This window comes from Anser cygnoides, chromosome 2 (genome assembly GCF_040182565.1).
Source record: "Anser cygnoides isolate HZ-2024a breed goose chromosome 2, Taihu_goose_T2T_genome, whole genome shotgun sequence".
Lineage (NCBI taxonomy): Eukaryota > Metazoa > Chordata > Aves > Anseriformes > Anatidae > Anser > Anser cygnoides.
Window position 1 is genome coordinate 42969456 of NC_089874.1, and position 13304 is coordinate 42982759.

General features: G+C 41.7%; 1 protein-coding gene across 13 annotated transcripts in view; it reads left to right on the top strand.

Moving 5' to 3' along the window:
• Nucleotides 1-13304, top strand: part of RBMS3 (RNA binding motif single stranded interacting protein 3) — a 702788-nt gene that overhangs the window by 345490 nt on the left and 343994 nt on the right. For 11 of the 13 annotated variants that reach the window (XM_066991135.1, XM_066991136.1, XM_066991145.1 and 8 more), the window contains one exon: nucleotides 10358-10527. In XM_066991135.1, coding sequence (XP_066847236.1) covers nucleotides 10358-10527 — 170 coding nt within the window. The remainder of the gene's footprint in view (nucleotides 1-10357; nucleotides 10528-13304) is intronic. The other 2 variants (XM_066991137.1, XM_013192710.3) reach the window with 1 other exon arrangement.

The following is a 13304-nucleotide window of genomic DNA, read 5'->3' on the forward strand; positions in this document are numbered from 1 at the left end:
AACATATGTATCTTGTTACTCTGAATTTATTTCACTTGCAATAGGAGTGCCTCATTATCGCAATTAATATATTGTGTTGGATTTTACACAGATGAATAACAAAGAAACTGAGTCCCCTCATTGCAGAGCTTTTCACCTCTGAGCTCAGGTTCCTGGTAACGTTATGCACAGCGTGGAAAAAGTACATGGCACAAAGCCCAAAATGGTTTGGGTGAAATGTCTTCAGATGAATCAGTGTATGTTAGCCAGATACTTGGCTCATCATCCCACAACACTTAGTGGAAAATAATTATGATTTGAGGGAACTGAGAAAAGAGAGTTGTCACGATGAAATTAAGTTTCTGCATTGGTTATGAGCCACTCAAAGGATATCAGGAAAAAGAGTAGATTATTCTTACCACAGTGCGAGTTAGCTTTGTATAGATATTCTAATTGAGTCAACGTTTCTGACTGCATGAGTCAAATGACATTTGAAACTTCGGACAAGTGCAGAAACAGTCTGTTGTTGAAGAAATGAGAAGAGTTTGAGAAGTTACTTTATAGTAAATCTAGATCTTTTTTTTTTTTTCCTGCTCTGACAAGTCCTAGAAAACAGAGCTGGAGGAATGTCTTTGACTAAATGATACTAAACTGTGATACTGAAGAAAGAAGTAGGAATTAGAAGGGAAAGGACTTAAATAATACTGGATTACAGTGTAAAAAATGATGGGTCTTTCATATATCTAACCAGCAGAGCAGGGTTAGATGTATTCACAGATTCAGTGATTCTGTAACAATGTGGACATCCAGGTATGATTTTTACTTTTCAAAAGAAGTTAATTTTTATTTAAATTCTAGGAAGAAAAACAAACAAAAACAAAACAAACAACAACAAAAAAAAAACAAATGCCAATCTCACTAGTTGCTAATAAATCTTCTGGTGACCCTAAGTATTAGAATATTTGGGAGACTTTCATCGTTCTGTAGTCCTGTGGATATTATCAGGACCTCCAGTCATGAAAACAAAGTGCATGCCAGGCAATAGCTGCTGCAAAATCTAGTTATAGAGGAGGGCAAATAAGCCTGAGGTGGTCTGATCAGTTTGGACCTTTTGGCTCAGTTTGCATTTGGTGTGAACACAGGATACCTCCTGAGTGCCCGCTGGCTTTAGTGCTCACACTGTCACTCAGTCTAAGGTATGTCTGATTTCCTAATAGGCATATGAATGGAAACTAAAATATGGGAATATTTTTCTTCATAGATTAAAAGACGAATGTTTTTTCTTCTTTTTCTTTGCCCCCATTCACTGCATGCTTGAGCAAATTAATCCTCAAAAATGGCATCCTTATAGAAAGTTGAATTATAAGGAAAAAGATAGAAATGGCTGTAAATAAATTGAGTCTAATTCTGAAAATTCCAAATGTAGAATAAAGAGGTTCTCTATTTTTGCATTAATTATTTAGTTTATTTAGTAAATTTTGCCTCAAGTGGATTTGATTGATGTCTGGAAAAAAGTGAAAACGTAAATTATAGTAGATGCTTGTTAAATCAAAGAAAACTAAATAGCGTTTCCCACACTACCTCACATACCTGATGCATGAAATCTGGAGGTTTTGTAGGACACCAGAAAGACTCTCCAGTAACAAAGTGGAGAGTACTCATCTGTCTGAAACTCCCTTGGCATATGAGTTTGAGCACTCAGTGAATTAGCTGAAAAAGCAAGTGCTTAAATCCAAAAATTTGTCATGGCAAATTTTGGTGACCCTCCTAGGTACCAAACAAGCTGTGTGTGCCTAGGATGCTGGTAGCGTGATGCTCAAAGCTGCTTTTCTCCAGATGAAGATCTGCAGCTTTCATCTCATCGCCAAGTTCCTTGAAGGTTTGCAAACCTATTCCTTCACCTCAGTTTTTACATGGACCCAGGCAGTTTTGTAGCTCATCTAATGGTGACTTCATTACAAATCTGACTCTGTCTCACAGACAACTTGCTTTAAGAATTCAGAGAAGTACCTAAAATGGGACATAGGGGCTCCTAACATAGGGTTTCAGACCCAGCTGCCTCCCGTGGCACTGTTTTTGGTGATCCCACATGCAGCTGCCCTGGCTGCCTTCAGCACTGCCACACTTGGGGCTGTCACAAGCATGAGGGTGCTCAGCACCGCCTTGGCCAGCTACCCCGGTAGGCTGATGCCTTAATCCTAGCTGCTGTTATCAGTCTTCTCCCAGCAGTATCAGCTTACTGTCAGAGGGCATTCTAGCTGTCCTTTAAATGACATTACAGGTATCTGTCTCGTGAGGTTGGCTCTCTCCTGGTCTCCCTATGCAAGACTTAGGTATCAGCTGTAATGACTTGTACGGGCACTTTTTCTAAAAACTGTTTGTTATCAAGTACTTGTTAAAGGAGTTTGCACTGGAAGCAAACACGTGGTGAGACTTGTGATGGCTCATATTTTCTGCGTGCATCCTCTGGCCCCTGGCCTGGGAGTAGGGTGTTGCTGTAGCCCAAAGGGCCCCGAAGGAAGCACAAGCTCCAGCTATTGCGGAATGCCCCAAATTCTGGCCCGATGGCATCATGTTGTTGTCTTTGGGACAAACCCTTCCCAAACTCTCTGTTCTGTGGATTGGTTTGGCCGCAGGAGGAGAGGCACAGCTCATTTTTATATAAGGCTGGGTGGAGGGGGCAGAGGTGCCCTGTACATACCTACAAAAGTGTTGTGGCATGGTGGGGAGGTGATGGGGACTGTTCATGGGGAGCTTTGCCACCTCTGGTTCCTCCATCCCAACAATTTGCACGTTAAGTGGCAGAGTTCCCACTGAATTCTTGCATAGGAAAGACAAGCTGAGTAAATCTCTCAGATTTTGGAGGAAAAAAAAAAAAAAAGAAAGCAAACCTTTTTAGTTGGTCTTTTGTTTCACAAAACACGAAAACATCTGCTTCTGATCTCTGCTCACCAAGTTCTCGTGTGGAGAGGAAAGATTATATCAGATGTTCTGTTTCTCTTCTGTGCTTTAAGTTCAGTTTTATGTGATGGGCTTTTGTTATGCTCAGGTTCTTGCATCAGTGTTGACACTGTGGTATGTGTGGACTGGGTGCAGAGAAGCAGTATAACACAGCACGTGCCTCCTACGTCTCATTTCCAAGACACTTTTAGTCTGCCACATGTAAACAAATACCCAGAGAGTAAATTTAGCTTCTCAGAACCAAAGCCCTGTTTGGTTTTGCAAACATTTGGTGAGCTATATGATCAGATTTTCAGTCTGTGTTTTTATTCGAAAACTTCAGATGGACTGAAAACTCATCACCATAGCCCAAAAGTGTTTGGAAATGTAAACACAAATAATAATCTCTGCTTACTTAAAGTTACTTTTATCTCCATTTTTTCACCACAAAGTTGTTGTATCACAGGCAGTAATTGCTGTAATATTTTGATCTGTGCTCTCAAATATTCTTGTTGGGGGAATTGCAATGTTTTATAGTCCAGATTGCCCGGATTTAGTACTTTTAAGATCTAGATTCTGTTCACATTTAGTTTCAGTACATCAGTAAAATATGAATGGATCGGCTAATGAAGCAATAACACTAATTTATGACAAAGAATATAGCTTATTGTTTATGAGTTTGCCAACCTGCCAAAATACTTTATCCAACGGAAGAGTTCTCCTCCCGTGCTGGGAGATAAATAATGCCCCAGGAAAGGCCTGCCACCAGGGCTCCTGCCACCAAGTACACGGGAGGGGACAAGGCCGGGGAGGTTACTTTCCAGAGCGGAAAATATTTTTTGGTGACATGGCTCTGTTCCTAGCCTTTGGCTTTTTAGTGCTATGGACTAAATTGTACCCTCCTGCCTGGATGTGAGAGGCCCTAAATTCAGGGAAGCTGCTGTAGTTTTGCTCGGAGCCTCAGGCAGTGCAGGGGGAACAGAAAATCACTTGTGAGAGATGAGTAGTTTTATTGCTGGTATAGCAAAATGTAGGGAGGGGACGGCGAAAGGCTGATTTTGGTGCCTTTGCAGCTACATTTTTGCAGTGGCCAAAACCAAGGAGCAGCGCTGGTCAGGGTCTTCCCAGCCTGCAAATGACTCTCTCCATCTCCGTGTCCTTCCTGGGCCTTGCACTGTTTTTTTGCTGAGGCCTGCTCATCCTCAGGAGAGACGGCCATCAGTCTATCCTAATAATACGTGCTCTAATCCACTTTGTTCTTTAAACTTCATCACACTTCAAAATCAGCCGCTTTCCACCTGACCAATGTGCTTTTGAAGTTTCTCGTTAGATAATGGTGGGAAATTGGGTGGTGTACAGATTGACTCCACAGCCGAATGAAATACGTCAGTCCTAGGGGAAACAGAAGATACTGCGATCAGTGAGAAACAACAACTACAAAAAATCGAGCTTCTGGTTTATGTCACCCTGGTTAACAATTGTAAACTTTCGGTGCTCTTAAAGATAGCCAAGAAGCTTGTTTTTAATGCATTTGCATGCATTAAATGGATGTAGAATTGCATAAAATGAGACGTACTTTGCAGATACAGTCCAACAAAGGACTTCCTCTTCTCTTGGATTCTTGCTATGTATTGTCTACCTGTAGCTGTTTATTAAATGCTACAAGGTAGGCAGTCATGATTTGAGGAGAAGTATTTTAGGGCAGAGAAGACTGAGTTTAAACTGAGCGAAATTCTTCCTCAGTTTGTGCTTTATGGAGCTTCAGTTCTTCGTGCTGGCTTCAAGGGAATTGCAAGCCTCAGGAATATTTAGCCTACTAATTTCAACAGCTTTGTGTGTGAAACAAAGATCTCAAGAAGTACCTTACTGACCCATCAAATTCCAGTTTTAATCCGACTGTAGAATGACTATTGTGCCAATTAGAGGACTTTTATTTTTAAATGATTGTCATTTTTCAGAAGTGATTTTTTTGTTTGTTTTTGTGGGAAAAGTAAAGGTGAGCCAAACATAATGACAATTCTTTCTTATAGACTAAAGATATTGTTTGGAACAGAATGGAAAAAAAAAAGTTCAGTGTATTCAAGAAGTATAAGCAAGAGAGCACTTGTCATTCAATAATTCTAAGTTTATTTTTTTTTTAAATACATATATATATATATATATATATAATCCATGAGAAAGCTAATTCAATTGACATTTTATTTTCTTAAGCTTTGAAATGATTTCATTGAGTTTAGGTATAGGGAAGCAAAATTATGGTATGCAGAAATCATTTTTGTCTGCAAAAGAATCAGGAATAATTGTATTGTTAAGTTATATTTCTATATTTTCCCCAGTTTTAAGTAATATTGCAGTCCTCAATAGTCTTCCGTCCAGTAATCACAGGGCATTATATAAGCCATGTAAAGGTAAGGAAGAATCATTACAGGTGGCTAAACTGAGAATCTAAATGACTGGCTTGGGGTGGCACATTGGAGGAAAATTATGACTTGAGCTCCTCTGACTGCAGCCTTTCTAAAAATGCACAAAGTTTCTGTGTTGCCAGTTTTGTTGTTCATCTCTTATTCACTTCTCTATTCTACCTGGCTGTGGACAAGAAATACGTTTTACCTTGTGGTGCTGTTCCTCATTGAGGATGCCAGCCTAAGGCAGAAGAGTTGCTCTGTTTTTCATCTCATTCTTTCTATTCTATTTACCCTGCCTCTCTGATCTCTCTTCAACTGTGATCATCTTTGGCTTAATATGAGATTTGTCATTCTATCAGCTACAAAATCCCATAAACAGGCCTGTAAGTTGGTGGCATCCTCTCATCATTACTAAAATTGGCCAGCAAGAACCCTCCAGCTCTCAGAAATTACTTCTTTGTACAGTAGTGTGTAAACAGAAGAGAGTTTTGCTAGTGTGAGCTGTAAACTGATATTTGCACAATTTATTTGTATTTACTTTGCTGTATTTTATCTTCTCAATCAGAAGCTAAGGGAATTGTGTTGCAATTGGACTCTAAGTGAGATGAAGCTAGCAGCTGGAAAACACTCCGTTCAAAGTGAAATGGATTGTGTATGTTCACAATTGGTTAAATAACACATGTTTTAATGGAGAACTGCATGCTGGAGTCATATATATATGTTTTTATTAAAAAATATGTACTTCAATAGGAAAAGTCAACATATCAGTGTTATTGGGGAATCTTTCCAAGACTTTGCTTTCAAGTGGATAAAAGAGTACAAACTTGGGATAACCAAAGGTGAATACAAACAAATTGGCTACTCCATTAGCATAGCTGTCCAGCTGCATCCTAGGCTCTGAGGCCACTCCAAAACCACAAGCCCGACTGCTTCAGAAGCCTGCCAAGGAGCCAGCTGCTGCTAATAAAGCAGACTCTACAACTTGGCATCTGGGGCCTGTGATTCCCATCCAGAAGAAATTGTATGTGAAAAATATTTAAAATTTGCCTTTTTAAAGAGTGTATTGCTTTGGAAGAAGAATGCTTTAGACTAAACTTGCAGCAAGCAAAAAACTACATAGGAGTGCTGTGGTTGCCATGGGAAGAAAAATACCATTCTTGAGTAAGGAGGTTGCATGTTGGAAGGAGGAGTGCTGTTCGTTTTGTAACCAAAGAGGCTTCTGGTTCGGCATTTCTGGGTTATTGAGTAAGAAAGACCAAGGTGTCTTATTATTCACGCTTAGCTGTGCGCATGGGGCACTTTGTTTCAGAGGGCTCACTGCTAGGGCGTAAGAGCAAGGGTGTGTTCCTGAGACTGCATGAGAATTAAGCACATTAATTTCTTACTTTTAAATAATGAAAAAGAAGAAATTTCATTCATTTTTCAAAGATGAAAACAAATCCTATTAGCCAGCCATGCTAAATTAATAAGCTGCTTGGAATGATCTACAAACCAGTTCCTTCCCCCCACACTCCCCATTGAATAATGAAGCATGAGAATTGAAAAACGAGTTGGTTGCATTGGTTATGTGAAAAATTAACGGCCAAGTCAGCTCCGAATTCCAGCTGCCTTTTGAAGTAAACCATGTAGATTTTGCATAATAAAATATTGTTTTCCTAGTGCTGCAGGTCCAGTGCTTGGCCATGCTGGGAAAACCTCTTTCCCAGATGTCTGCAGTTGGTGGCAGGGTTTTTTGAGTCAGTGCTGTGTTCCTCGTGGCTCTCGTGGCATGGAAGTTAACTGCGTTAACTGCCTGCAGCCGCGGAGGGAGCCCATGTCAGAACCAGACCCGAATCCCCAGCCATCAGGTGTGTGCGGCTACCCCCCTTCAGCACCGTCTGGGATCCTGCAGTGAGCGGGCCATATCTTGGATCATCAGCAGGTTGCCATTCGTTTCTTTCACTCCCCTTATTAGGTGGAGATTAACAAACAGACCCTCTGCTCATTTGGAGGCGAAACGCATACTTCTGCCATCAGTCGTGTGCTCCTCGGCTCAGGAAACAAGAATTCAAAGCTTTCTTCTGACCTGAAGCTTTTAGCCTGGCGACTGGCCAGAAGATGTCATCAGCCCTAGTACAGGCAATTTTGTAATCTTTCTGCGGACGGTGTTCTGGGGTATTGGATGTGCATGGAAATTACTGTGGGCTTGCAGTGCCTGAGATTTATTAGCAAAGAGAGGGTTGGGAGCGTAGCAGCGCTCGCTGGCCTGAGAAGGTCAGCAGCCTCCAAAGTGGAGTACGGCCGCAGCTCTGCCAACCCGTAAAGCATCTCGCTGGGTGCTGTGGTGAGCCTGGACATTTGTGCCTGCCTTGTGGCTGCAGCATCTCTAGCTTGAGAGACCTGCTGTGTCCCATGGCCTAATTCTCGGGGTGCAACAAGGACTTTTTATTATTATTATTATTATTATTAGCGGTGGCCTTAAAAATCAGTGTAAATGCAATTCAGGTTCACTTCTAGGTCCCCATTCAGCTTGCTGAGGGGATAAAATGGTTTAGGCTTAAATTAGAATTAGGCCCCTAGTACTTTCCTCTGTGTGAAGATAAAGATCTTACAATAGAGTGAAAATTGCCCTTTATATTTCAGAGGTATATTTCCACTTTTTTTTTTTTCTTGCTTATTAGGGTGGTGTGAGAATAGGCCATTTATTCATTATCCCCTGCTAAGACATATATAATAATAACAATTAATAATTAAAGTACATAGCACCTTATTGACGTGCAGAAAATTCTGGCATTGTGTCCTTATGTCATTCACATGCATGCAGTGTGTACATTAAACTTGGAAGTAGGAGGGTAAAGGCGTGAGAATGTTACCTTGACTTTTTTTTTTCTAACATTACCAGTCCTGAAAATGTGCAAAATTACCACGGGATGTTTCCTGTGCTGGTGCTATGCTAAAGCTAAAATGTTTCCTGTGCTGGTGCGATGCTAAAGCGAAATGAATGCTGCAGTCACACGTACCTCTGCCATGGCCCCGGAGTGTCCAGAGATTTAAATATGCTTTCAGCCGGATATTTTAAGATGCATGCTCTTATGCCTTTGGTGGAGGTTACCATTGTCTGCAGCGTGATCACAGCTACATGGTGGAGCTGATTTCCTGGCCGTGCCCGTGGCACTGGGGTGCAGCCGAGGCGGTTCCCTGTGCTGGAGCTCGGGGCTGCTGCTCCGAGTCTCTGTGTCTGGGAATGACATTGAAGCTCGGCTGGATGAGGATTACCCAGTGGTAAACTGTGTGTGCAGGGAAATACGATCTGTATGCATTAAGTGCTTTTGATTGTCAGCAAAAGTATCTGCAGAGATACTGGGGGAAGGAAGCACGTTGCCCTTTCTCTTTTACTGGAGATCAGAGTGAATGTCATTACTTGCCAGTGTGGTGATCCCACTGTCTATTAAGCTGATTTTTCCTTTTAGTGGATCCTGCTTGAGTCGCATTACAGCCTGGCTGGATTGTAGAGGAATTGTGTTGTCCTAACACTCGATGGTGTGTGCCCACCGACCTGGTTTACATGAGAGAAACTGGGGAGGAGGAGGGAGAAGGCAGCAGGAAAGGCATCACAGCAAGCGTGGTGCTTTGTTTCATCAAAGCCTCTGAGCTTCACCAATCAGTGATGCTCCCTTTAAGTTCTCCCTTTTTTTTTTTTTTTTTTGACTCATTTAGGTAAAAGGGACTTGTTTGAAAGAGTTTAAAGCTACTAATTTAAAAATATCCTCCTACCAAGGCTCTGATTTCTTATGTACATAATTATGAGCACTAAAGTAGGGCCACCAAAATGAAAGGGACAGTTGATTAGCATGATCAGAATTACTTACAGCCTTCAAGATTTTCTCTATTCAGGTCCTAAGCGCAGAACTACCATATATCAGAAGTCACTAAAGTGTCACTGCTGCTATAATGCAAATTGTGTATGTTTTGCCTTTATTAGCCCATTAGCACACCGTGGTTAGCTTAGCATTGGCCCATCATTTACCTGCAGCTGCATCCATGGATTCTGCTACCAGAATACGCTGATCTTCTTGCAGAAACCAGCTTTTCCCCGCCGCATCCCCCAGCTCCCCAGACTTCTCTCTCACCTGTGCCTCAGCTTTTCCACGCAGGTCACAGTGGTGGCAGGAGCCATCCCCTCTCTGCCAAGCCCTCTCTCCTGGCAGGCACTCTGTTGCAAGCAAACATACTGGTGGTCAGTGAGCTGGGGACGGTTGAAGCAGCTTAAATTCACTGCTCTTTCCCCATATCAGAGGCGCTTAGGTAATTTTTATAGCCTGAGGGTGCGTCTTCTTTCAGAGCACGTATTTTCCAGAGCGTTACGAGAGCATATTGGTTTCCCCGTGGGAATGCCTCCCTTCTGAAGTGATGCTTCTCAGCGGTTGTGTGTGGTTTGTGGTTGTTCAGAAGTGGGTAAGTTTCTAAGGGTGGGAGGTGCTATCCTGATCTTATTTTCCAAACCCTGTTTTCTGTTGTGAAAGCCATCCGTAATGGCAGAGTGTTTCCAGGCTGCTTTGTTTCTTCCTCTCTTAAGCTGCCTAGCTCCTTGCCACCTGGCTCTGCGTGTACTGGATGCTCCTTGTATTTAGGAAAGATTGCTTAGGCTTCTGGTATCAGCTCCCATACCTTTGGCTAGATATTCTTATTTTTATCTCGGAATATTCTTAAAGCAGATTGTGTTTAACTTCTTTCTGTAATGCTAATTACTTCTGAGTATCCATCATTTCAGAGCCTAATTTTGGGATCTAGATAAAATAGTCTCATAACTGAGCTACTTAAATTCCACTCTAAACAATAGCACGGAGAGTGAAATAAGGCACTTCATAGCCTCGGCCGAACCCCAAATCTCGGCCCTGTTTTGAGTTCTGAGGGGTGTTACTGGCCCAGGGTGGATGCCTGCACTATGGGAGCAGGTGGCTGGAGGTGGGCAGGGGGACGGGAGGGGAATGCCCTTCATTCATTGCTACCCGGACAAAGCACAGTAACAGCCTCTTTTCTCTTTTTGTTTCCAGCAGTCCTATGCACCAGCTCCCCACCCCATGGCTCCTCCCAGCCCCAGCACAAACAGCAGCAACAACAGCAGCAACAACAGCAGCGGAGAGCAGTTGAGTAAAACCAACCTGTACATTCGAGGCCTTCCACCCGGCACCACTGACCAGGATCTTATCAAGCTGTGCCAGCCGTAAGTGCAGTTAAAATACTCGGTGTCTTTGGGCAAGAAAATGTTAAAGCTGGTCTTTCACTTAACACTTGTGTTTATCCACAAAAAAAGGTGTCAGAACCCTGATGCGCTTGAAAGTTAACCATTACTCCTTGAGTTTGAACAGATAATGAATGCCTGTTGAAAACCTTCTGGTAATGAGTTTTGGGGACGGAGAGATGATGAGGACCTTCACATTAACTTATATTTATCTGGTTTCTTTCTTCCGGTTAACAAAAAAAAGAAAAAAGAAAAAAGAAATTTGCATGGCAAGAAAACCTCCCTAATGACAGATTTTATAGTTACAATAATCTGTGAATCATAACCTTGTGCACAACAAAACATGGGTGTTCCCACCTCGGTCATTTATCACATCTTTCAATTGCTGTGTCACACATTGCTGGGCTCAGAGATTGAGAAGTATGAAAACTGTGGAAGGTGTCCTTGTAGCAAACATCTCATTAACCGTAGTTCCACTGAGAACTGATGATGTAGAAAGTAGCACCTTCTACTTCCCTGTTCATCTCTAGAGTCATGTTTGCAGATTCTGCTGATAAATATCAATTTTGTTGTGTTTTAACACTGTTAAAACTGGAAAGGAAGTAGGAAGGAGCTCTTTGCTCCTCATGCATCATCAACAGAGCTGTTTCCAAAAATATTGCAGCTGGCTAACCCTCCTCATTTGACCAATTAGTGGGCAATAAGGGTAGATACGAGAACCTGACTGGACTTCCAGTGTCCTGATTATTATTGATAATGTGGGAGGGAGATGATCCAGTTTGAGAATCCAAGCAGAGATCACCTGGGTAGAATTTAAGGTAATCTTTTTTGTTTTAAGAATGTTTTAAAAAAAAAATAAAAATCCACCCACTCTGCGATACATAACTGCAGTGCTTTTGTCATACAATAGTCTCTTCCTAAAAACAACAACATCTCTGATATTTTTTCATTGCAAATCAGCATTTCAAATAGGGATCAAAAATGGATGTTGGTGACGTAAGGAACAGTCTGTGGCTGACCTACTGACCTGAACCCAAATTGCTGTTGTTTTAAAGTTTGGAATAGGAGTAAATATGTAATGGTATGTTACATTTATATGTCATTCTGCACTTCCTGGTTTTCACCAGAAGTGCTGAAGGACCTCCCAGAATATACCTTATGCATACCTGACTGAGCGGGAGTGGAAGTAGAAGTCGTGTTGAAGTGATATATGAACTTTAAGAAAATGATGTTAGCTTGGGACTCTTCCCTGTGACTTTCTGTTGCTGAAGTCAGTACAGCTTGAAGTGGTTCACTGTTCACAGCAGCATAGCATGCTGGTGATTTTTCATATTGGATGCAAGTGGAATTGTTAGTATACCTGCCTGACATTTGTACGAACCATAGCCATTGACACTTCCCACTTGTGACAGTCACAGATAATCCCAGTTCAAGGGCCAGATCCTCAGCAGGTATAAATTGACTGTAGCTCCGCTGACATTCGGAAAGCTATTTTGCTAGACATCTTCTTGCAGCCTGACCCTTTCCAAGTTCAGACAAATGCTTTCAGCTGAGCAGCTGATCAGGAATGAACTAACTATTCCTATAGGAGCTTCATGGCAGCGGCGCTTAGTGCTGCAGTCATGGCGTGAGGCATAAGATGGCTGTGGGTTACTTGAATCCAGCTCAGAGTGCGCGTCCCTACCCCTTTGTCCTCGTATGGGAAATGCACATCAACTGAGAGTTTCCTTTTGGCAAATTCCTTTGGCAATTTTTAATGTGCTCCACTAAACTTAATCTGGTCTGTGATTAGAGGGCTTTGTCTTGCTATCATGGAGTTCCTGTGTGAACAGATGCTCTTTAAGAAAAATGCTGACATTTATTTTGCTGATTTTCTATCCTTTGGCTGAGTGGAAGTGAGGAGAAACCAGATAGTTGTTCAGCCTTTTTTTTTTTTTAAAGAATACTAAAAGTATTTATCAAAGCAAAAGGGAAAGATGACATAGGAAAACTTAAATATATGAAAATAGAAGAATTTGTCATGACAGCATGTAGATTCTTAATAGTTTGCAAGACATTTTCTTTACCTTCGCAGATGGTTACATAGTAGAGATGGATTAAGGTCTAGATCCCAGTTTTCTTAACTGTTTTCAAAATATGCAGTATGTATAACAGCAATCTGCTGCTATATGAGGAAGACATACATTTGTGTCTTCAGAAACGGCTGTCTTTTATACACATTTTCTCTTAGCTTATAAAACTGGGGTCTCATCATGCAAATGAAAGATAATACATATACTGAAGACTTAGTGTATTAAGTATTCACAAAACAGCAGAAGGTGCTAGCTTGTAGGCTTCCTGCACAGAAGTAATGGTGTAATTTGTTACAGGATATGAGGTGAAAATTTGAATTCCGTAAACCACCATATTATTTGCAGTACAGGATTTTTGGAGAGCTGCCTTGAAGGAAGGTATTCACCAAAGCTAGATTATGGACACTGGTTCCCCTAGGCTAGCTGCCAGTGCCTAAAGTGAGCTCTTCTGAACCCATTTCCTCTGCTCCAGCATGCGACAAGGCTGCCAGCAGTACAACTGTCACTTGCAGTGTCTGACATTTGGCAGGTCTGAGGAATGATGTTCTAAAAACACAATATTTCTCTCTCAGAAGTACAGGGCTTGCTGGAAATGCTTGTGGCTATGTGTATTTGTCACAGCACATCCCACTTCCAGGTTTATTCCAGCAAGAAGGCCACCCTCTATGTGACGCCTAACATTTTTTT